This window comes from Cinclus cinclus, chromosome Z (assembly GCF_963662255.1).
Source record: "Cinclus cinclus chromosome Z, bCinCin1.1, whole genome shotgun sequence".
Classification (NCBI taxonomy): Eukaryota; Metazoa; Chordata; class Aves; order Passeriformes; family Cinclidae; genus Cinclus; species Cinclus cinclus.
In genome coordinates this window covers 85,194,355-85,217,093 of record NC_085084.1, presented here as the reverse complement: position 1 = coordinate 85,217,093, position 22,739 = coordinate 85,194,355, and the positions used below count along the sequence as shown (strand labels likewise).

Sequence of the window (22,739 nt, the reverse complement as noted above, 5' to 3'; positions counted from 1 at the left end):
TGTCCAAGGGTACCTATTAAAGATCAAACATCTCAAGAGGCAAGGGTTGAGCTTCGAGAAGCAAGGGTATCAATCCAGGCCCAGATCTGTATATCTTGAGCTGAAGCTCATGATTCAGATTTCCCCTTCTTTTATGTTAAGGAAATTATTTCACTGTATGTTTTGTTTCAATAAAGTTTTGGGCTTTTTAAGACTGGAAGTCATAGAAGAATGTAGCAACTACATATGCACATAATACATAATTTTGTGGACAACGATTTATTACACAGTAAGAAAAAAGAATAAGCTTTTACACAAATTAGAAAACAGATGAAGTATTAGCTAAGTATTACACTCCTAGACCATATCTCAAGCTATAGCTATGATTTAGAAGTCAACTGCACAGAACAGTTAATGCAGGTACAATTCATTCATTAATAGGTATGGCACTATTTAACACCCTGTAGAAGGAAAACAGAAATTCAAGCTCATGTACAGATTACTTCAAGTATGGCTATCATCCTGGAAATAGCTATATCCATGTACCTATATCAACCTTTCAGCACAGAGCAACCTGAAGATCACTAGATCTAGTTAAAGATGCATTAACATTCCCATCTCAGAAGTTTTATGGCCACACCAGGACAGCCCTCCGTGCCCATCCTGAATATTGCCAGGCCACCAGATTGCAGCACTCTCCACTGGAGATTGAAACTGGCTTGTCTGCCTCAACAGCATTCACTTATTTTGTTTTTGTGATAGGTATCTTAATAAAAGCAATTCTTCTTCTCAATATTACCAGTGCAGAAGAAGCTACTACCCCTGACTGACAGCTCCCTTTGATTCTAGTTTCCTCACATCCCAATATTTTTGCATTTTCAAAGCGTCAAAACTTTCAAAGACCTAACAAAAGATCACTTTTCCTGCGATGCTTATTTTAGCCCCCAGCATGCCTGTCAGACTGACCATACAATAACTTGCTTGCTATGAGCAGGCACTTGTCCTCATCTTTCCAGTTAAGTGTTCTTCCAGAACATGAAAAACCAGATACCAGATCAGCAAAAATCTTGACTGTTGTGTTAAGTAAAAGAAAAAAAAATCATAATAAAAACAATCCACCACAGTATGATTCCATGACTTTGCTCCCTCTGACAATCTGTAGTTCTCTTAAAAACAAAAGTGACGTCAGTTTGCTGGCTCTCCAGGTTTTGGGTTATTTGCACAGATCTTACCCATCTCAGATGCTGTCAGACACTGGACATCTGACAATCAGAGAGGAGAATGCAGTCAGAGCTGCTTTTTGGCTACATCCAAAGCACTGGAATATCAGTGACCAATCCTAACACACAGCAGCCAAAGAACAGAATAGGAAACTGAGCAGTTCAGATTTTTCCCTGTATCAAACAACATATAGTAGGTGAAAAAAATAAAAATCATAAATTTTTCATTCCTTAATCTATTGGTGCAGTTTTGTCTGTTAGGATATGAAAACTTTTCATCACAACCTCACTCCCAGAACTTACTCTAGACTCTCCAGGGCCTTGTCCAGAAGTCTCCAAACTCGAGAAGATGGAGAGGCACTGTGGAGGCCTCTCTGTTCAAGGATGCCACTCTGGTCTATTCCAGACACATCCCAGCTATTGCTGTTCAGAGAAGCTAAGGCTGTCAGAGAGGAAGAATTCCAGTTCAACAGTATCATCAGTGGTCTCTACTGGTACATTACTCTTTTCCACAGTGGGTGAATAATGCTGTACTTCATGTCTTGAAGACAGTATCCTGGAAGTTTCATTGCAGGAACATGCCTCTGGCTGTGTGATGCTGGTTGAGCAAGCACAGTTTGGATGGTAAACACCTGGACAAGAACTGGGTTGGCAATGACTAGGGGTGTAGTATTCAGCTGCCTCTGGATTCCATTCTACTGGATTATGAAAAGGATAACCAGGTATGCAACAGTTCTGGGGACAGTTCCTGGTTTTGAATCCATGGTGAAGGCCTAATTTAGCAATAAGGGGCTTCCCAACATTAATTTCTTTTCTTTCATCCATTGTATCTTCTATTCCTGAATACTCATAGTGCAAGCAAACAGTGAAGATTAAATGTTCCTGTAAAAGCAGAAAGCGGGGACACAAAGTTATACTTCCTCTCCAAATAAATACTACAGGAAACCCTCAGAGAGGCTCTGGTCTCATGGAGAAGCAGAGTGACCTTTTTAGGAGCTAGAGACACACAACTGGAAAGCCTTGTTTCCTGAGGTCCTCTTTTGGTCACTCCTTGCTCACTGAACATTCTGTATTTCCAGAAGCACTTGTGTTACCTCAGTGCCAAAAACACTGAAGAAGAGATGCCAGGCTGTGTCTGGCACAGATGTTCATGACACAAAGATACAGAGACACTTAGCAGTGCCCCAGACTGCTGAGGTGAGAACCTTTCAAAAACTGTGTGCCCAGGAGCACAGGCTGATGATACACACCACTTTCATCTCCTACTAATGACTTTGTAAGAGGCAGCTCTGCTTCAGCTCATGTTCTTCCCAAAAAGCATAGGAACACCCTCAGAGCATGCAATACGTGATCTGCACAAAAATAACCATCTTGGCCAAGTTCAGCATGGGCCTGGAAAATACAAAGGGCCTTGCACACTGGTTTCAGGATTGCATACACATCAATTCCCTGCCTTTTACTTTTCAGCTGAAATTAAAGTCACTAAACTGTTATTATCCATTCTTTCCCTCCAAAGAACTTGCTACACTAACAATACACAGCTGCCTCAACAGAACTGCAAAGCAACATAAATAATGTCAATTTCTGGGCAAACTTGGTATATACTAACCCTTAGTTTTTGCAGTGCACTCAGCCTAGTGTAGAGGCAGTGTTTGGGAAGGTCCTTTGATACTAAATAGCTTCCAGTTTCCTCAGGAGTTCCTTTATTGGTCTCTTTAGGATCTACATCCAAGTCCTGTTGCAAGGAAAAAAAAAGATAATTGATGATACAGAATTTGTAGATCATAAGATAGTATTTCTTTCAGTTTGAGAAGTTGCAGCACTTTAGACCCATTTTAATTATACAAGATGCAGCATGATATGGGTGGAGCAGAAAATTTTCAACCTCAGTGGAGCAAGATCACAAGACAGCAGCAGGAAGAACTTACAAGTGGGAAGTCTGTGATGTGGGCTCTGCAAGCTGTGATTTCAGGGGGCTTCTTAACTATCCGTGTATAGATTATCATGACATTGGAGAACTCGGCTGCAAACCCCAACTGAATCTGAACGCCACACTGGAATTCAAGGGACATACTTTCTGGAAGCTCTGCCAATAAATAACACATTGTTACAGTCTAAATATAAACTTAGCATATACATTTTTCCTTTTCAATCATTTAACAAACAAGAATTAAGTGTTTGGCATCACAAATAAACATCTGCATCTCTGGAAGAGTCTTCCTATACAACAAGTGGTCTTAGAAATGCCATCCCTGACGCTCTGCCCCAGCTGTCAAAAGAAATTTGAAGATGTACTCCAACAAGTTTAGGTAAAGGTAAAAACCCCACCGCCCTTCTTAAAAGGCTGGGAAGCCTGGAACTCATCTGAGTCTTATTTTTCTTAGCTGTCTGCACTGAAAACTTCTTTTCATCATGCACATTTACCATACAGTTCACCTGGGTATTTTAGTTGATGACTTGAGAATGAGATCAGTGACATCTTACAAATGTCACTGCTAGAGATGCAGTACTGGGACACGGTCCCAGAAGGCAGACAACCCGTAAGTCTCCTCTCCAGTGTCTGAGTGGTCTTAAATATACTGAATATCCATGAATTCTACATGTCACCTTGTTCTTTACTATCTCATGTAGGGGTAAACCCCAACACAAAAAGTTCCAACTGAACATAGAAATGAAAATGTCGCTATAACCTTGAATTTCTTCCATTTCCATTCAATAGTACATGCTCTCCCTTCTCCCATCATGGCAGTAGGATCATCTAAAAGCAGATTGTACTGTACCATGAGCTTTGGCCCACTGCAGGTTCCGTGCCAGGGACTCTGCAGAAGATGTGCTTTGTTGAACAGGATCAGTTAATGCCCTTTTCTCTGACAAGCAACTGCGGATCTCCAGGGCTTGCTTGCCTTTGGTAAGGTGACACTTGCCCATATCTAAAAACAAGACGCAGAAAGGTTCTTTTAAAATCAATACAGCTGCAATTCCAACTGAATTAAGTACCCTCCTGCAATGTGTAGTTGCTGTGGTTATGCCAGAGCCAGCACATCCATCAGGAGCTGCAGTTTTACAAATATTCTTTGCCTCTTCCTTCCCTGAAGGCCAAAGCAGCTCTGCAGAGCCCCAAGGGGTTGCATGTGGCCTGGCCAACATCATCCCCTGTTCCTCAGAGCCAGTCCAAGCACCATCACAGCTCTGACTGGGTAAGGTCCTAATTAGAGTGACTAATTTCAAGAATGTGAGTAACTCCATTGAAGGAGATCATTCTAAAGAATTTGGGGCAAGGGGGGTATTTAAGGTTTAGATACAAGGGCCCAATATTGATTATTTCACAGCATCACTAATGACCCAGATGTCAGGACAGAGTGCTAAACTTGGCAAGTTTGCAGATGATTAAAAACTGAGAGGAGTGGCTGATACTCCACAAGACTGTACTGCTCTTTAGAGGGTCCTGGACAGGCTGCTGAATTAGGCAGAGAAGAATGTAATGAAGTCCAGTAACAGGGAACACCAAATTCTGCTCCCAGGCAGGCATAATCCCTTGCACACATCCTCAAAGGGCCTGATTCATTGGGATGCAGCTCAGCAGGGAAGGACCTCGGGGACCTGGAGGCCACCAAGTGGACCATGAGCCAGCACTGCACTCTTGTGGCAAAGGCACAGCAAGAACCACGGTGCCAGCAGGCTGCAGCCTTTTCCATGGGGGCTGTTTCCGTGGAACACTTAATGGGAACATTCCTCTGCATGGCACCTGTGTACACCAATACCCAACACCTGGCAGTGCTCACAGCAGTGCTTGTCACGCTGCCTGACAAGTCAATCTTTCCCTGCACTCCTGAACAGAACACAAAGCTCTGGGACTGCAGCTGCCCCAGGCTACTGGACCCAGGGCAGAGCTGGGCTGATGCACCTACACACACCAGTCTGACACTATGCTGTGCTTGGAGTAGGTGTTTGCAGAGAAGCAGTATGCTTTCCCTCCACACTTTTCACTTTAGTGCTTCTCCCATCAACGTAAAAATACTATCATTGAACCAGGCAAATTAATACAGTGCACTGCCCTTTTTACTGCACTTAGAGAACAAATCATTATCATTGCTATAGGATTCTGAGGCAAGTAGGATTATGTTAATTGTTTAAATAAACATGCAAACGACTGGACTACCACAAGAAGCTGGCACCACAGGACAGAAGAGCAGCTTTGTGGATGGAAAATTCAAAGCTCCATGCAGATACCCAGAACAAATAAGGTTCACTGAAGAGGAAAGTATAAAATTGAACACTATAAAAGAAGCTCAGCATTAGCAGTGTTGTTAATATGCTGCCCAGTAGCACCTGCTATGCGAACAAAACACTGTAAGAAAGAGATTTAAGTAGTGTAACACATTCACCATGAAAGGAAGGACATGAAAGCAAAGTTGTTTTCAGTAATGCAGACTGAGGAGATTGTCAGTGCAGTAAGCTGGAGTTCACCTTCTGCAACCTCATCAAGCACAACAGTGACCTTCTTGTCTTCTAACAAACGGTCCTTCAGGAACTTCATGAAGATTCCATTGGCCAACCCCAACTGCTGAATTTCAAAAGCTTCTGCTCCTTGGCACCTGTGAGAGCATCAGCATCAGAAAAGGAAAAAACACTGAAAAACCTGCATGATTAAGACTAAATTTATATTGGGAATGGGGAAAAGAAACCCCACAGTTTGAAAACCAGGTTGTGTCCAAGGCCAACATGCTCTTCGTGTTCCCTTGCAAGCAGCTGATGGAAGTTTCTCTTTAAAATGACATCACAGACTAGACCTGTTCATCAAACTGTTCATATGAGGAGCTTAAATTTATTATAGATGACTTTAGTAAAGCTCCTGACTACAGCTATTCAGCAGTTTTTGCACTTGAAAAGGTGACTGGCCCACAGCACAGTTCTGAAAAAGATCAGCTATACAATCTCAAGTCATTTCTGTGGCATAGAAGAAGAAAAACTTCCTTACGTTGCATATCCAAAAACAATGTTGGCCGTAACCTTCAGAGCATCCAAGATAAGAATTGTGTCATCATATTCATTTCTGTAATAAATGGAAACACAATAAAGTAAAATAATAATTTGAGAACTAATAACGGCAACAAATTCAAAATACAAAAAAGAGCAGAGTTCAGAACCAGTAATTTGTTTCACTCCTGCAAGTCTGGAATGAATTCTGACTGCTCAAATACCAAAGTCAACACCATCAACACTCTGCCTGAGGACAGTGTAAAGACAGAAGCACCATGCATTACCCAGAGAAGGGCATGCTGTAGTAACCAGTAGAGTTTGGCAGCAATCTCTGCAAAACACAATTCTGATGTCCACCCATTTTAGTTTTTTTCAAAAATGGATTTTTTTTTTTTAAGTTTTTTCTTTTCCCCACCAAACATGGTGTTGTTAGTATGAGGCTTACATTGATGAATTTTCTATTTGGGCAGCAGATTGCAAAGCTGAATTGTGCCATAGGCATTTTATTAGCAGAGAAGTTTAGAGGCTCCACAGATACTAAAGCACCAGCAATTTTCTGTTATTAAAAATTTCCTCAGAGACCAACTACCAGAAGTGCTGATTTCAAGTGCAAGTTTAATTGATCACAGACAGTAGTTTTCCAACATGGAAAGAAAACAGTACTTTGTGTAGAAAAATCTCATAAATCAGTTTGTTTTTAACCTCTAAATACAGTTACAACATCCTCAGTATAGAAGCAAAATCCCTAGATCTCAAAAGAGTTTTAAAATAAGCACTTCACTTGAGCCTTTCTGCTAAGTTACTATGCTTTTGATCACAGGGATTCTACTTCCTCCCTGTAATGAATGGATAATGAACCCAGGGGAAAGGGTCCCGTTTCTTCTTTAAGATGCCCAATTTCACTTCTATAACTTTTAAAAAACAACAGCAAGAAAGTAATAAATGTCATTGAAATCAGGAGGCGGGTATGTACCCTTGGGGACAAAGTCTAACCACCATGTTCACATCTCTACCCAAGGCCACAGGCAGAAGTCTGTGGGTGAATCCTACTGATGCTAAAAACACTCAAGGCCCAGCTTTCTGTTAAGATCCCAAAGAGCTGAGGTCAGCTCTCAGCAGCCAGGAATGCAGGAGATACCTTTTACGACACATATCCAGCAGGAACACGTTGAGTCCCGTCTGCTTCTCCTGCATCAGCCGCAGGATGTTCTGCACACACAGGCAGTTTGCTGAGTGGTAGGGATTTGGAGCATCAATAGGAACCATGAAACTGTTCCCATAGTTTTCGTAGCCGTGGCCAGCATAGTATAACAAACCTGAGTTCAAAACAGGTGTGACAGTGAGCAGTGCATCAGAGACTTCTGTCCATTTTAGCAGGTCAAAACCGTCACGCACAGCGCTGACTGTGGGCCAGGGAGTTCACTGAAGCCACCCCAAGCCACGTTAACATCAACTTCACAATACACTAACACAATAAATTAAAAGAAGCACAAAAATCACCCATACAATAAATCAGTTAGATATTTGCATAAACATACCAAGTTAAACACTCTTAAAATGCTCTAAGTAGTTATGACCTCTAACAGAGACAGCCTGTTGTATGTGATGTGCAACTCACAGATATGAACAAGGAGATGTGCCAACTGTAAAACATCTTCTTCACTTGTGCAATTACAAAGCTCTGAGCAGCAGTAAGTCTGCAGTTCACAAACACAAAAGAAATGCTGAAGAGCTTGGTAGGACTCCAGAGCACATCCCCATTACTAAACTACCAACAGCTCATGTTCAATTGATTGCAGCTATATCTCCTAGTTACAGACTCATGACTCTTCTGGGTCTACTAAACAACAAACAAACTCTTTGCATGCTTACCTAGTCAGAAATTATTATCCTGCCATCATGTCCCTCATGTGTCACTACATAACAGTCTACAACATTTTAAGATTTAGAATTTTCAATAAAGCATGCAATATTTTTGTAGAAAAAAAACCCAACAACCTGATCAGGGAATTAAAGTTTTTCTCAGTCCTGAGAAAGGGAACTGCAAGCTATGAGTTAGATATTCCTTATATGAATAAAAATGTACAATATTAAAGTCATATAAATTTGCATGAAGATTAGATGATCTTAGAATCAATAATCTCTACTGCCATAAAATGCAGTTACCAGATTGCACAACAATCAAGTTGTATGATTTAACTGAATTTTCCTATTGCCTATTCCCAGTGCTGCTCTTCCTTAATGATGTGTATTCCATCTTTTAAAAAGAATTTTTATTTATCTAGTCAAAGCAGTCTGTGGGTCAGATCTGCAATTGGAATATAGTTCTCAGCTGAATAAAAGTCAACAGAAATCTGTCAATTTATGCTGGTTGGAAATACAATATTCTTATGTTGTTACTCTTACTAAAATTTGCTGAAAAATTTAAGTCACTACAACTCAGGCGCATTCAGAGAAAACCCAAAAAAAGCCTCACCCTAACATACTAAGATGATCTGTTAATGTAGCTCATGGAGGTGGGCGTGCTGGATGTTTTCACCTTTTCACTACACACAGCTACAAGAAATGAAAATGTTGAGGGTTATCTGAGCCTGGTGAGCTTCAGGAAGGCTAAAAATGGTATGAAGTGCAACAGCACGACCTTGTGTCAGGCCCTAATCTAAAAGTCTAAATGTGATTTCCAGAGTTTGGATCTGGACCTAAATCAGGGTTATATTTGAGATTCTATGCATCTGAGCATATATTCTGTAAGCAACTGACTTACTGACTGACTACATTCCTTTTCTATCCTTGGCAGATGACCATGCTATGTGCCAAGTACCTGCAACAGTTAATATGCTGAGCTCAAGATCAGAAATAAATCTGCACATACCTGGGTAAGTGGAGTAAACATGTTTGGAGGGCCTCAACGGAGACTCACACACAACAATTTTAAGTAGGCTCAGGTTCCTCAGAGATGTCAGCATATAAGTGATATCTGCCTCCCTCCCTCCCTTCCTCAGTCCCTCTCATTTAAAAATAAAGCAGACTAAATATTTTTAGCCTTTCAAACACATAGGTCTGTGCTTTTACCCTGTGTGGAATACAATGTTAATTGCAACCTACATTTAGAACAGCACAGACTAAGACAGCAGAGGAGACAATCATTATCACTTTGTTTACTACTCCCGCCCTTAAGGACCAGCATCTGAAATGCCACTTTCCTGGCAGTAAGCCAGAATTACACAACCTACTAGGCATCAGGTTTATATGTAGCAGGGACTAAATAGCAGTAGTCACTATGCCTCTTCTATTTGAAGTGATGCCCACTAGAAAAGGCAATAAATCATTACCTATTTGTGAAGTGACAGCATCTTTTATAGGCTTTAAGCCATTAATAGCCACTATGCAGAAAGAACAAAGTGATCATTTAAACTGAAGCAGATATTGCCAATCACCACTGAATAACTGTTTTGCTTACTTTTTATATCAACTGTCTGGAAAAGTACAACTGCAAAAATAAGCCATGTAAGAGCTTTCACATGTGCTCCTGAGAAATTCATTTAAGCCTTTCAGTACTTTACTTGCTATATTCACTTCCACAGTTACTGAGAAAAATGGAGAAGGTACAAAAATCTCAAACCTCACCCAAATAGATAAGTCCATCTATTTCCCAGGGAATAATAAAAACAAACTGCCTCATGTTCCTGCCAGATCAAGGCTTCGTGTCAGGCAGGTTTTGGCTCAGATATAAATGCCCAAATGTCAGAGCAGGCAGTTCTGCACAGACAGAGCATCAGGTAACACACTCACAAAATAAGTCATGCCAAGAAATAAGCTGACCTTGTGTTCCAAAAAGGGATCAAATAATGTTTTCTCAAATGGACTTTTATTACAGGAATTCTGCAATCTATTAAATAGGGACATGGAAAAACTTTTTGCTCTCTGTCCTGAATACTTTCTGGAGGTTTTTATACAGTCTTAGCAAATGCAATCTTAGAAAAATGACAAAACAGTGGCAATCAGTGGAAAATCTAAGAACTTTTCTTACACTCCAAACCAGATCACTCTTGGCCTTTTCCATGCTAGGCTTTTTCTCCATGCATCAATTCCATCATGCTCTTCCCCACTTCTGTCTTGTGCTTTGTCCCCCAAAATCAAATCTAGGCAAGCAAAGTACTACCAATACTATCAAACAAAATAAAAGCCTGCACTGCACTTTTATGTGTGGTTAAAGAATGAAGTTCAAACATTTGATCTGTTCTAAAAGTAAAGGAACAATAACATTTTAACCAAAGTAGGAGGATATGCTGGTGGGTGCCTTTAACTTATTCTTCCCGCTCTACATACATCATATTTACCCTGAAGTTTGTTTAGCAGAGGCAAATACCAGATGTTTGCTACTTGATACATACAAAAATTACTACTTCAGAAGGGATTTTACGTGTCCTTACCATAAACTCCTTCGTCCAGGAGAAGTAAAAATTCATCCACTGCATTTCGCATCTCAGACTCAGTAAGATCCAGCAAAGAAACAACTTTGAAATCCAGCTGCCTTAACAAACTGGTCAATTCATAGACATCTACCATTGGAGCCTTGAGCTGGGGATGATACCAGTAGCTCATGTTTCCTATTAACAGAGCCACCTTGTCTGTGGCTGCCAAGAAACACAGAGAAAAAAACATGTCACATTTATATATTCCATTAGTTCAACACCTTTAAATTTAAGGTTTTACAAAGTGGAAAGAGTATCTAATCTCATTTTATGTGATTTTACAAGTCATCTTGCATCAACAACACAGCTTAACTCTCTTTTCAGCCTGAAGAATAAAACTTACCTGTGTGAGAGGTGAGCACTTACACTCCCCCCCACACTGATGAACCTGAAAGAGCCATACAATTCTGACAGAGGCCAGCTGCCTTTCCATCTGGTTTAGTATCATCAGGACAACATGCCTGCCACTCAAGTTTACAGTGCAATTTTAAGAATGTGATTTAAAAACCTAGCAACTATTCATATCACATGTGCTACCCATCTCTTTATGAGCTTTAGCTCAGCATCAAAGCATCCACATGACAGAACAGAGAGAGCTGAGCCTGCAAGGACAGCATTTCCTCAGCAGACAGGATAGCAATCCTCTCTATCGCATCATCCCAATACCACTGCCTCCAAGTGTTCATAGGAATGGAGTAACACACTGGCTAAGGCCTGGCCACAAGAATTTGAAGCAGTAAACTGAAACAGATGAGAAGCTGCAGATGCTTCACAGGGTCACTAAAAATACTGGTGCCCTGAGCAGAGTTTACTCTTGAAAGGGCAAGCAAGCATTCTAAAAGGACTACACAAATACCCACAGACCTCCCTCCCTGGAGCTCTCTATTTGCCCCATAGGTCCTGCACTGGCAGTATCAGTAGCAGCAATACTCAGAAGCAGAAAAATCTGCTTCCTAGATGTCAAATACATACAGTCATTTCAGTACTGTAAAAAAACTACTTACCCATGGGTCTGTGACTTGATTCTTCTCGTGGGTCTGCTTGAAACAGAAGAAAAGTGCAGCGTGTCAATGACTACGGAAAATGAACTGCATCTTCCCCACAGCCCTAGTCTAGTGGCACTGCTTTATCTAACACTTTGCTAGTTTAATGCAAGAAAATGTCCTCTTGGTGGGGTTTGGAGATGTTTTGCTGATACTGTTGTTTTCGTTTAGCTGATTTCCTTCACCCTCTTCCAGCAAATAGCCTGACAGGATGTGAACAGCTAGTTCTATAGATTAACAAAGAATAGATTGCTGAATTTCACAAACTGCACATTGGCACTTTCAGTGACATCTGAATAGTTCATCCTCTCCAAACAAAATGCAGACAAATCAAGATGGGGGATGCTAAGCAGGGATTCCCATCTGGATATGAAAATTCTTTTATTTTGTGCTTCACAGAGGGGTGGCAGAGCCAATGCTGTGCCAAGAGAAACAGTAAGCAGTGTGCCAAAGTGGTACACCTGGATAACATGACAGAGTATGACAGAAAGCCCTTCAGTGATTGAAACTGAGGCTGAGTAAATACAAATGTATTTAATACCTAACCCAGAAAACTATCTTTGGGAGTTGAGGTTTTGGGAAAACTGTATCAGGGATAATCCCCTCTGGAGCAACACTATGAATCTACACTTCTACAATAAGCACCTAACAGGCTTCAAATTACATTGGCTGACTCCAACATGACTGTAAGAAATATGCCATTCAACACATCATGTGTGATAGCCAGACACCTCACATCTTTTTCACATTAATTATCTGAGAAAGCAGCAATGTGCTAAAACTGAGAGTCCCAAGAAACCACAGACAAGAAAGATAATTCCCTTTGTATCTGTGTAAGTAGGTGTGCAGCCTTGGGTGATTTTACAAACAACAGCCCTAGGATTCTCTATATGCTTTAAGTTAAATCTCTTGGAACCAGAAAGCTGTGCTGCTCTTAAGATGATACCAGGTCTTATTCAATTCTCAGTTACAGATACACCCAAATACTGTAAAGTTTATATTGCACCCAGCGAGCCTTCAGTGACTTTTAACATAAAATGAAGATGCAAAATTAAAGTTTTTCAAAACTTATCACTTGCCTGATTCTGGAAGATCACTTAAATCTTCTGTGAAGGAAAACACCAATAAAATAATAGTATAAACAAGAAGAACCACCCCCATTTTACTTGTAAAAATGCAACTGCCATGCCATATTAAACAAAGCTGAACACAGAAAACAAACTGCCTTTCCAAAATACTTTGGCTTTTGTGTTTATTCCACACACAGAGAGAAGAGAAAATCCTATAGCAATACAGTAAGCTATACTAGACACAGCATCACAGTACAGTAGATGTTAAAACAAAGATGGGGACAGTTATGACACCTCAATCCCACAGGAATGCAAGCAGGATGAAGGACAAAGAAACAAGGTACCAGAATCATCCCACTGGACAACAGATGCTTGAAGGGCTGCTGAAAAAGCAACATCCTGAGCAAAAAATCTGATTTTGGGAAGCCACGTGTAATCAGAAAGGCTTCAGACACAATTTTCAAACATTCTAAGCTACCAGGGGTTTCATCTCTCTATTCTGAGAACACTAGAAAGCAGGGAAAAGTAATATCTCTGAAGCAGCAGTGCTCTCTCAGAGCAGCCTCACATCATTGTACACAGTCTCCTGTGCTGTGAATATTGTGGACTCTGAGATGCTCAGTAGCCAAGGGATGGTACCAACATTAAAGGTCACTTCTTCCTCCCTGTTGTAACAATGCAAAGGAGAACAAAATCATCCTAAGGAAGTTGCTAGAAACACTTCTGCAGACATGGAGCTGACACTGGAACTAGCTCTAGCCAGCTCTCTGAGATCACTCAGGTTCCTGAACATCTCCAGACTTTCTTGCTAGGATGTTGCCTCCTGAGCCCCACTGAAGAAATCTCCAGATCTTTACATTCATTTGAATACCTTAAAAGAAGAAAGTAGCCTGGTTTTTCTCCTGTGTGATCTAGATCATGGTGTCCAGGTAAAGAAGAGAAGCACATGCAAAAGGACTGTTGCAGCATCAATCAGTGTTTTAAATCCAAGCTCTTAACCCACACGTGCCTTTCAGCAACACACTCAACAACCTGTCATCCCGATCACTGATTTTTAAAACTGATTCACAACTAGAGGTTTACATTACCTTCTGTGCACTCCACTGCCATAGCTTTCCTTCCTTGAGTTTTAAGGAGGGGAAAAAGATTGGAAGACAAGCTTTCAGTTATGAGAGTTAGCACACAAGGTGGAAGACAAAGGGTACTCTCAAGCTGCTCTGCAATCTGGCTCACTTTACACCAGTGTAAATCTGCACTGGCCATAACACTGTACAGTAATGATTCCTGAAACTCAGGAGTACTAAACTAGGGTGTTTCTTAGGATAGGAAATTACACAATAGCCTTGCCAGATAGATCTGGAAGCTATACCAACAGATCTGCTCCTCTTGAGCACACTGCAAAGACACATGCACTGAAATGTGTTCATTCATTCTACTTGAACAATCTCACCTGTCCTGATTGCTGAAGGACTCCATGTAACAGAGTTCATGTCCCCAGCAAGGGTTAAAGTGGTTTTTAGTTGAATTAAAGCATAAATTAGCTTGCAATCTGCTGACAAGACATACATGCTGGCAGGGCCAAAAAGGGATAGCACTTCTGTGCTGGTTACCATAAAATCCCAAAGCTCTAAAGTTCCATTTGCTAGATGCTAGATTGCTCTAAAGTTCCATTTGCTAGGTGTTTTAACAAATGGATAAACTGAAAATACAGAAGGCATGGGCTTGACTTAATACTGAAAGCTTCAAAAATAAATTTTAGTGATGTGGAAAAAATGGAAAAAGGAGCTGACCTTTGAAACAGAAGAACAGAAGAAACAGAAGAAAGAACTCCTTACCTATAATGACTTCTACTTTCTTGCTGTCTTTGTCCTCCCGGTCATTGAATACATGACACCAGTATGTTCCCTGATGTCTCACATCCACGTAAGTTACCTGCGCAAGCATCATTACAATCATCTCAACAGACCTCCAAAAAATACCTGCATCAGGTATTTAAGGCTGGCACCTAAGCCCCATAGGCAAGAAAGAGTAAAAAAACTACAAGAGGCACTTCATCAAGGTTCTGGAGAAATTACTTTCTTCGAGGGAACTTTCTGTATTAAGCTCAAGGTACTTAACATTAGCTCCCAAGTGTGGCCCATTGCAGTAACTTACTGTGTAGATATTTTTGCTCCCATTTGCCAAAGGAAATCCATTTCTGAACCATTGGTAATTAGGAATTGGGTTTCCAACAGCTCCACATTCTAGTACCAAAGCATCCCCCACTGTCAGGTTTTGTGGCTGAGGCTGATTACAAATGCACAGCTTGTTTTCAGGCAAACCCATTAAGCGCCCTTAAAAAATGAAAGTGAAGTAACAAGAAAAGGAGGTGTGAGACAACCTAAGCACAGCAACAAGGACCCAAGTGCCTTGAGGAAGCAGGAAAGCAGTTTCAGAAGGTATTTTTTGCCACTCACCATAAGGCATATCCTGAAGCTCACAAACTTCAAGGCGTGCCCACCGACTGAACGTGAAAGAAGATTCACTGTTCACGCGGCAGATGTAAAAGCCAGAATCCTTTACACTCACTGGACTCAAAACCAGTTCTGGAGAATTACCAGAGGGAACCTGCATCACAGGTGAACCAAAAATACTTCAATTTTGATTAATTAATCTAAACCAGGAGCAAGCATTATAATATTTATTTCCAAGTCCATAACACCACCCTGAACTCCTTCACTTAGTCAAAGTTTACTGGTAGGCTGAGATAACGGAATTTACAGCTTCCTTTCTGCCCCATTCCACATTCACAGCCCTCAGGAATGAAGTGGTGTGAATATAAGGCATCAGTGTTTTGTTTTATCACATTCATAGGATCATTATCCAGCATTTCTTAAACTTTTGGTTTTATGAGTATATACAGCCATCTTCTCTCATTGTGAATAAGAGTCTTAAAAAAAGTATGATCCAAAATCATCATGTGTTATTTTCACTATTTAAAAACCCTGCATTCTCTGTGAACTCTTACCTCTTTTTCCTGCTTGAACCACTGGTAGTGCACAAATGGATGTCCTGTTGCCCAGCAGCACAGCTTGACAACCTGACCAGAGAGCACTGCTTGAGAGTCTGGCTGTACAATGATCTTTATACCTTTAAGACAGAATTTACACATAGGAAGTTATGAAGAAAATACATGCAAATTCAATATTCATAATCTTACCTATAATTCAATTGTTATATCCTTAGCAGACACACTGGAAAACACTTTCGTTGATGGAATAGTGACAATACACTTGAAAAATCCCAAGACTCTCCCAACAATGGTTCTCAGCCCATGGCTTCTTTTCACACACTGTCCAAAGAATAGGACAGCCATCAGCATGGCAAGGAGCTTGCAGGTCTCATTTCAACTTCCTGTTCAAAGAGAAGCCTTTTGCATTTCCCAAAAGGCTGAATTTCACCCCATCCTGAAGAAGAAGGACCTAAGACAGGGCTCTGATCAGCATGTAGCACTTGATCTACATGGCCTGCTTGTGTATGTCCTTGTGCTGACCCACTTCCTAGACATTGTGAACAACTACACTGAATCACAGAATATGCTAAACTACCAGGGATCCACAAGGATCATCAAGTCCATGTGTTAGCAGAAAATAATTTAGTTCTATCCTAAGTTAGTTTACCTGTCCAGTTAGCAAGCTGGACCAAATCCAGCACATACCAGAACTGCCCTAACTGGATGGACCCTTCCCCTTCACCTGGGATAAGTTATTGACACCTCCAGACCCAGGTGCTGGCAGCACTACCTGTCCATCTCAGGTCCATAAGCATCTCCCAGAGGCACAGGCTGACACCAAAGCACAGTCAGCAGACAGAATGACAACACCCAGCACACCCATGCAGCCAAGTCCAAGTCTGCAACAACACTGCAAGAAGGCTTGGCTTACTTTTAACCTCAGAATCAGATGAGCCAATTACCTTGGTAATCATCTGGATCCCCACTACCAGAATTCAAGCACTAAAGAAGTTTTTACTTACTGTAGAGTGTAACCTTGAGTGTTTCCAGTCTAAAATCCAGGACTGCAGTGAAAGCACAGCCCAGAACTGACCTGAATGGTTGAGACACTGGAGAGCCTCTGTGTGCTCCAGGGCCTGCAAGGACTCTGCCAGCTCCACCACAGTGCAGCCTCGATCCCCCAGCAGCTTCAGGAGACTCCAGCTGGGACTGCCTTCTGGCTCCAGCACCTGCAGGGAACACTGCTCCAAATCCAGAGGGCTATGGAATAATGTGAGAAAGACACATCACAGACCTTCTTAATACCTTTTTCTCAGAAAGGACCTGGGTTAGCAATCACTTGTAGATAAATGAAAGGATTTTTAGAAATAGAGATGGGAAATTCCTAGCTGATTTGGACATATTTGCAGCATTTCTTTCAAGTTTCAGGAGCTCAGAGGTTATTCAGTGACACCTCCACAAGACAGAAACTGGTACTAGGGAGCTGGATGGTACAACAGATGTGTATACCTCAAAATTCTCAGCAAATGTATTAAGAAACCTTCTATTTTTCACTTGTGAAGTCTCAGCAGAAAAAGTAGTACAGAACCTTTCATTTCCATGAGCCTAATTCAGAAGCCGTAGAGAGTGAGTCAGACTCTTTAACTTCAAAGAACAGGAAGACTGATTTTAAAATCAGACTGATTTTAAAGTTGTTGTAAACAAGTGACTGCTGAAGCCCAGGCTAACACACCGACTGTGCAGTGTAGTTAACTGCATCCGAACTGTAGTTACAACTTTGGTGCTGTCATCATGCACTTTCAATCACAGTGGATTCAATCAACACAAATAAGTAAATAACGACAGCTAACCAAAGCGAATACAAGGCTACGCATTCCCACTAAGAAGATTAATCAACATTTCTTTAATTAAATCACAGTGCCATACAAACCTGGCGGAGAGACACCTTCAGTATGTGGTGATACCTTCACTTATCAAGCGGACTTTCAGTGTTTTACGAAATTAGAGAGAGACGAGCACCCACCGCCGGCCCGAGAGGTGCCGCCGCTCCGCGCCCCGCTGCTCACCTCAGCCGCACCGTGCCGCGGCTCCCCGCTCGCTGCGCCAGCTCCCGCCAGCCCTTGCCGGGCGCCGCGCGGTCCAGCAGCTCGCTGAGCCTGCGGAGCAGCGGCCCGGCCAGGCGGCTGAGGGGCAGCGGCCCCGCCGCGCCGCGCTCCATCGCTGCCGCCGGGGCGGTGCTGCCGCCCGGAAGGAAGCGCCTCGCGGGCAGCGCGGGACGGGACGCCCTGACGGGAGCGCGCCCTGAGGGGAGCGCGCCGGCCCTGCGGACGCCGAGAGGGAGCAGACACACACAGGGGGTGTGCTTGTACCCGAGTTGAAATGGGAGTGGTGTGTATCCGATTGAGAGGGCGAGATCTCCTGCAGCGTCCGCAGCTGGTGCTGAGAACGCCGAACGTGGGTTTAGAACACGGGCTGGGGTGTAAACCAGACAAGGCCCAAAGGACACTGAGGGCAGGGGTTTCGCTTTCAGGAGAAACAGCTGTATCCAACTGCAACCAGCACGACCCATGGACTGTCCCTGACACAACTTTCCCCAGCCTGCTGCGACTCTCCAAGAGTGCAGTGTAAGGAACCTTGCGTCCTTTAGCGAGGGAGAGGAGAGGAGAGGGAGAGGAGAGGAGAGCTGCTCGGGAGGGGCCTTCCTGGGAGGTGTTCCCGTGAGTGATCGTCATCGCTGAAAACGGACAGGCGATCTGAGGCGAATTCCCACCTCTCTGGTATTGCAACTTGCTCAAAGTGGACTGAAAGTGCATAAGAAATTAATTTTAGTAACGTTTTTAGTCAGTGATAAAGTATTCGGGTTGCTCAGAGAGGTGGTAGGTGCCCCATTCCTAGAACTTGGTCTGGTGGAAGGTGTCTCTGCCCATGTTGGTGTTGGGCTCTATGACCCTTAAAGGTCCCTTCCAACCCAAACTGCTCCGATTTGAATGCAGCTGCCTCTCATTTCTTTGGGGGTTGTTTTGACTATTAGGCTCTTATATATATAACATAGATATAACATATCTCTATATAACATAGATATCCTTATTGCTATTTCTGAATGAGGGTGGTTGGAAGTGCTATATTTATTGCTGAACACCCTAGTTTCCTATCTGTCTAGATAACACTGGGAGCAAGAAGTATTTAGCACAGTAGTATCTTGTAACCAGTTTTAGCTGCACGTCCTGCAAAATGCTTAGGAAAAACCTTGGTGCAGAAGTTGCTTTTCAGCATCTTTCAGATCCCTTGAGCTCAGGGCAGTTTGTGCAATTCATTCCAGCTTGTGCTGTGTGAGACTTGTCTCCTTGGGTACCAAGACTGAAAATACTTTCTTACTTCAGTATTCACTTATTTGCCTTTGAGGAATGAGAATCATTAGATTAATTTCTTTGTAGAGGTTATGAAAAGCCCGCTGTCCACCTTTGACTTCCTCAGCCTGCTTGTTAGGCACTGTGGATTTTCTCATACTCAGCAGAATTTTTGTGTGCTTTACTTACAGCAAGTAAGAAATTCCCAGCAGTTTTGATAGGTGCTTCAAAAAATAACGCTGTGCTTTGTTATGAAAAGCTAAGGCCAACACTTCCTCTGTCTCAAGGCCATTAGGAAATTCCTATGGACTTCTATGGAAGTAGGATGTGCCCTCTCCTCACTGCCAACTCCCTGTCTGGCAGAGGTTTTCCCGGGAAGAGCCATCTGCTGCATGTAATGAAATAGTCTCTCTTAAAAGTCAAACTGTTCAGTGGTCAGACTCTCTTTCCTGAGGTCACACTCCAAAACACCACCGAAGCTGTCAGCTGGCTTGCAGCTCCCAACAACACGCACAAATTCAGCCTCCTTCGTCTCCATCAGGGAGGCCCAGCCCAGGACTAGCCTATCCCAGAACGTCCACAAAGAGCTGGAGGGTAAGTGAGGTGTAGTGGTGTTTGGGCTTTGAAAATTACTTGTTTGCTTTTTTCTCCTGTGTGAAATAGAATGTGTATCATAAAAGGTAAGGAAGGAGAGCAAGTTGTTATTACCAATGCACTCCAAGAACATTGTGATTTATACCGCTATCAACCAGGAAATGGGATTTGTTATTTCCTTCTGCTAAAGAAGAGCCATTTTTGTTTATCCTGATAGATTTGGGTTTTTCTAAACATGTTGCATTTAGAATTCTGATCACTGTTTCTGAAACTACACTCTAATACTATTTCTACCAAGTCTCAGTAAAACAAAATAGCAAAAACTGTATGAAAGCAAGCTTCCTTCTCTAAAGAGTGTGTAAGTGATACCAGGTATCCTGAAAAACACACTTATTTATTCTAAATATTTATTGTGCGGTCTAATACTCATTAGGTAAAAAGTTCCTCCATTCTTGAGAAAATGATCTGGTCACTTGGTAGCAGTAGGTGACTCCCAGGCTTCATGAATTGCTCAGTCTGACAGGGTCAGAATCATGACAGATGTTAAAAATAGATTTAGATATATCAGTGTTAAGAGTTGTGCTGTGATTGCTTATTTTAATTACTCTGTATTGAGGTGTTTGTTTGACATGTACAGAGCCAGTCATTTATTATTCCATTTAGCTGATGAATTATGGCTGAGGTGTTTTTATATTGTGGTGATGTTGACAGTGGGTATTGCACTAATCAAAATGTTGTCAAAAAGCTGTGGATATTGGCAGTTGAAGAACCACAATATATCACAGAATTTTTGGCAAAGACATATTTTCCAGACACCTGCTTTTTGAAGAGCCACAATTTCACCAGTTTTTCTTACCTAAACCTTGTTAATTCGATAGATAGCGTGGTAACTGGTTTAGATAATAGAGTGCTTCTGTTGCTCAGTTTCTGACACTGCACTCTTTGACAAGTGTGCTGCTCGAGATGTTCCATTTGGTTGTGGTATTGGAAGGACTTGGAGAAGAAGAATGGGGTTATAGTTATTGTTTGTATTTGAGGCAGAACTGAACCAGGCTGAACTCTTGTGAAGGGAAGAAACACATAGAAAATACATCGTTGTAAATCTGTGCAAATGTGGGTTCTCATTACTACCCCTTCAAATGTTTCACTCTTTAGTAGGCTTACTGCTGTATAAATCCTTACTATAGCCCTGTGGTGAGTAGAGTTCACAAAATCACAGTGAATTCTGTAATTCTGGTTTCTGGTTACAGTTCTGGTTACAAAACAGTCAGCAGGATGGAAATGGGGATTGGATGCAATTATAGCTGTTGACTTCTTAGAAGAGCTAAACAAAACGTATACAAAGCTCTGTAGGAAAGCTAAGACATATTTGAGAAATATTCCAGGGAGAACGGCAAAGGGATTTGCATTAACTTTGGAGCATAGCAGCATTTAAGCAGGACACTCAGATTTCAGAGGTGACAGGTTTTGTGTTATATGTATGGTGCTGTAGTAGGTCAATCTTGGGATCCTGTGCTTAGTGGAGATTCCTTTCTGCTTTTTAAAAATTGTTTCTGTTCTACTTTTGCTGCTTTCTGTTCCTTTAATCACTATTTCTTACATCCTGCTGTTCATACCAGCAAGCTTTCTGTTTGGATTGTGTAATATATGACCATTTCTGTTCATCATCAAGACAAGTTCTGTGGTTATTGGTAGCTTGGTTTGGAGATATTTCATGTTCATCTTAAATAAAATCTAATTATATTGACCAGCTGACTTTGTGGTTCAGCTACCTGCCCATAAAACATCTCTTAAAAGGATGTATGGGAATGTATTTAGTATGCTCAGGCAGGTGGAGAAGGAGCTTTTGCTAAATCTAAGAACAGTAGTAGGGTAGGATAGGACAGGACTGGACAGGAGATAATTGTGCTGCAAAAGAACTCCAGATCGCAAAGCTCAACCTGCAGAGTGGAGGCCATAGTAGGAAGCTCAGCTGTCAGTTGAGGAGTTATCTCTGACCAAAAAGCCCAGATCAAAAAAAGCAAAGCGCACAAGCACTGACTCTCTAAACAGGATCTATCTGCTGGAGAAGTGTTGGAAGAACAGGTGAGCAGACTGCATGTTGCTCACATCCACATCCTCCCCAGGTACCTATGTACAAAGGAGAAATGCTGACCTTTATATGTGTGCAACTTTGGTGAAAGTTAGTCCTCGATCGCTTAAGGCAAAGGGTTCTGACAGAACTGGTGTGGCCAGCAGCAGTTCAGTTCCTGCAGCCATGGCCTGTGCTCTGAGGCATACAGTGTTTCTCGTGCTCTCTCATGTTTCAGGTATCCTTGAACTGCTGTCAACTCGGTATAAAGAGCCCAAGGAGTTGGCTGATGAAAGGCCATTTCCCAGTGTGAACCGCTGTGGCTTTATCAGGGTAACTCCCCAGGTGCTGTGCTGAGATATCCGCCGTGTGGGCATCACACTCAGCCTCTCCCTTCCCACTCCTTTGGGCTGGGAGGGCGTGAGGCAGGTCCTTGGCAGGACCTGCTGTGCGTGGGAGCCCTGGGGGAGCACAGCTCGGCTCCATCGAGGGGTGGGCATTGAGCAGGGGCTCCTTGTGCCATGGGAACGCGTGGGACGGGCCCTCAGCCGTAGGGCTGGGGCCGCACAGATAAGGGGAGGCGATTCCTGGGCGGGCGGACTGCTCCGGGAAGGTCAGGGATCAGGGAGTGCTGCTCAAAGATAGGAAGGAATCCTGCTGAAAAGGGAAATACTGAAAAGGCTGAGGAGGGCCTGCACACAACAGAGATTACTCCATGAATAGATCATAACTAAGAGAAAAATGCTTCAGAGAGGTCATAAAGGGAATTTTTCCACTGACTCTAGAAGACATGAACCTCACAGAATGGCACAAATTCACTTCTGGATTGCTAAAATGCATAAGCTGCCTGTATAAATAATTTCTGTGAATATAAAATTGCTTACAAATGAAAATTTTAATTTTGGTTATAATTTAATAAAGTAGGAAAGAAAGTGATACAAGAGAGGAAATTTAATAGCCACTTTTTA

At 42.2% G+C, this 22,739-nt stretch overlaps 1 protein-coding gene across 1 annotated transcript; it reads right to left on the bottom strand.

Moving 5' to 3' along the window:
- Positions 1 to 249: 249 nt before the first annotated feature.
- MALT1 (MALT1 paracaspase) lies at positions 250 to 17,977 on the bottom strand. The gene is made up of 17 exons (XM_062513475.1): positions 17,826 to 17,977; positions 16,853 to 17,019; positions 15,775 to 15,896; positions 15,224 to 15,374; positions 14,922 to 15,100; positions 14,603 to 14,699; positions 13,856 to 13,888; positions 12,777 to 12,803; positions 11,659 to 11,694; positions 10,613 to 10,816; positions 7,318 to 7,495; positions 6,178 to 6,252; positions 5,667 to 5,794; positions 3,980 to 4,129; positions 3,128 to 3,285; positions 2,809 to 2,934; positions 250 to 2,081 (listed from the first exon to the last, which is right to left on the bottom strand). The coding sequence occupies exons 1-17, from the start codon at positions 17,975 to 17,977 to the stop codon at positions 1,617 to 1,619; spliced, it is 2,448 nt and encodes an 815-aa protein (XP_062369459.1). The 3' UTR covers positions 250 to 1,616.
- Between the last annotated feature and the right edge of the window lie 4,762 nt (positions 17,978 to 22,739).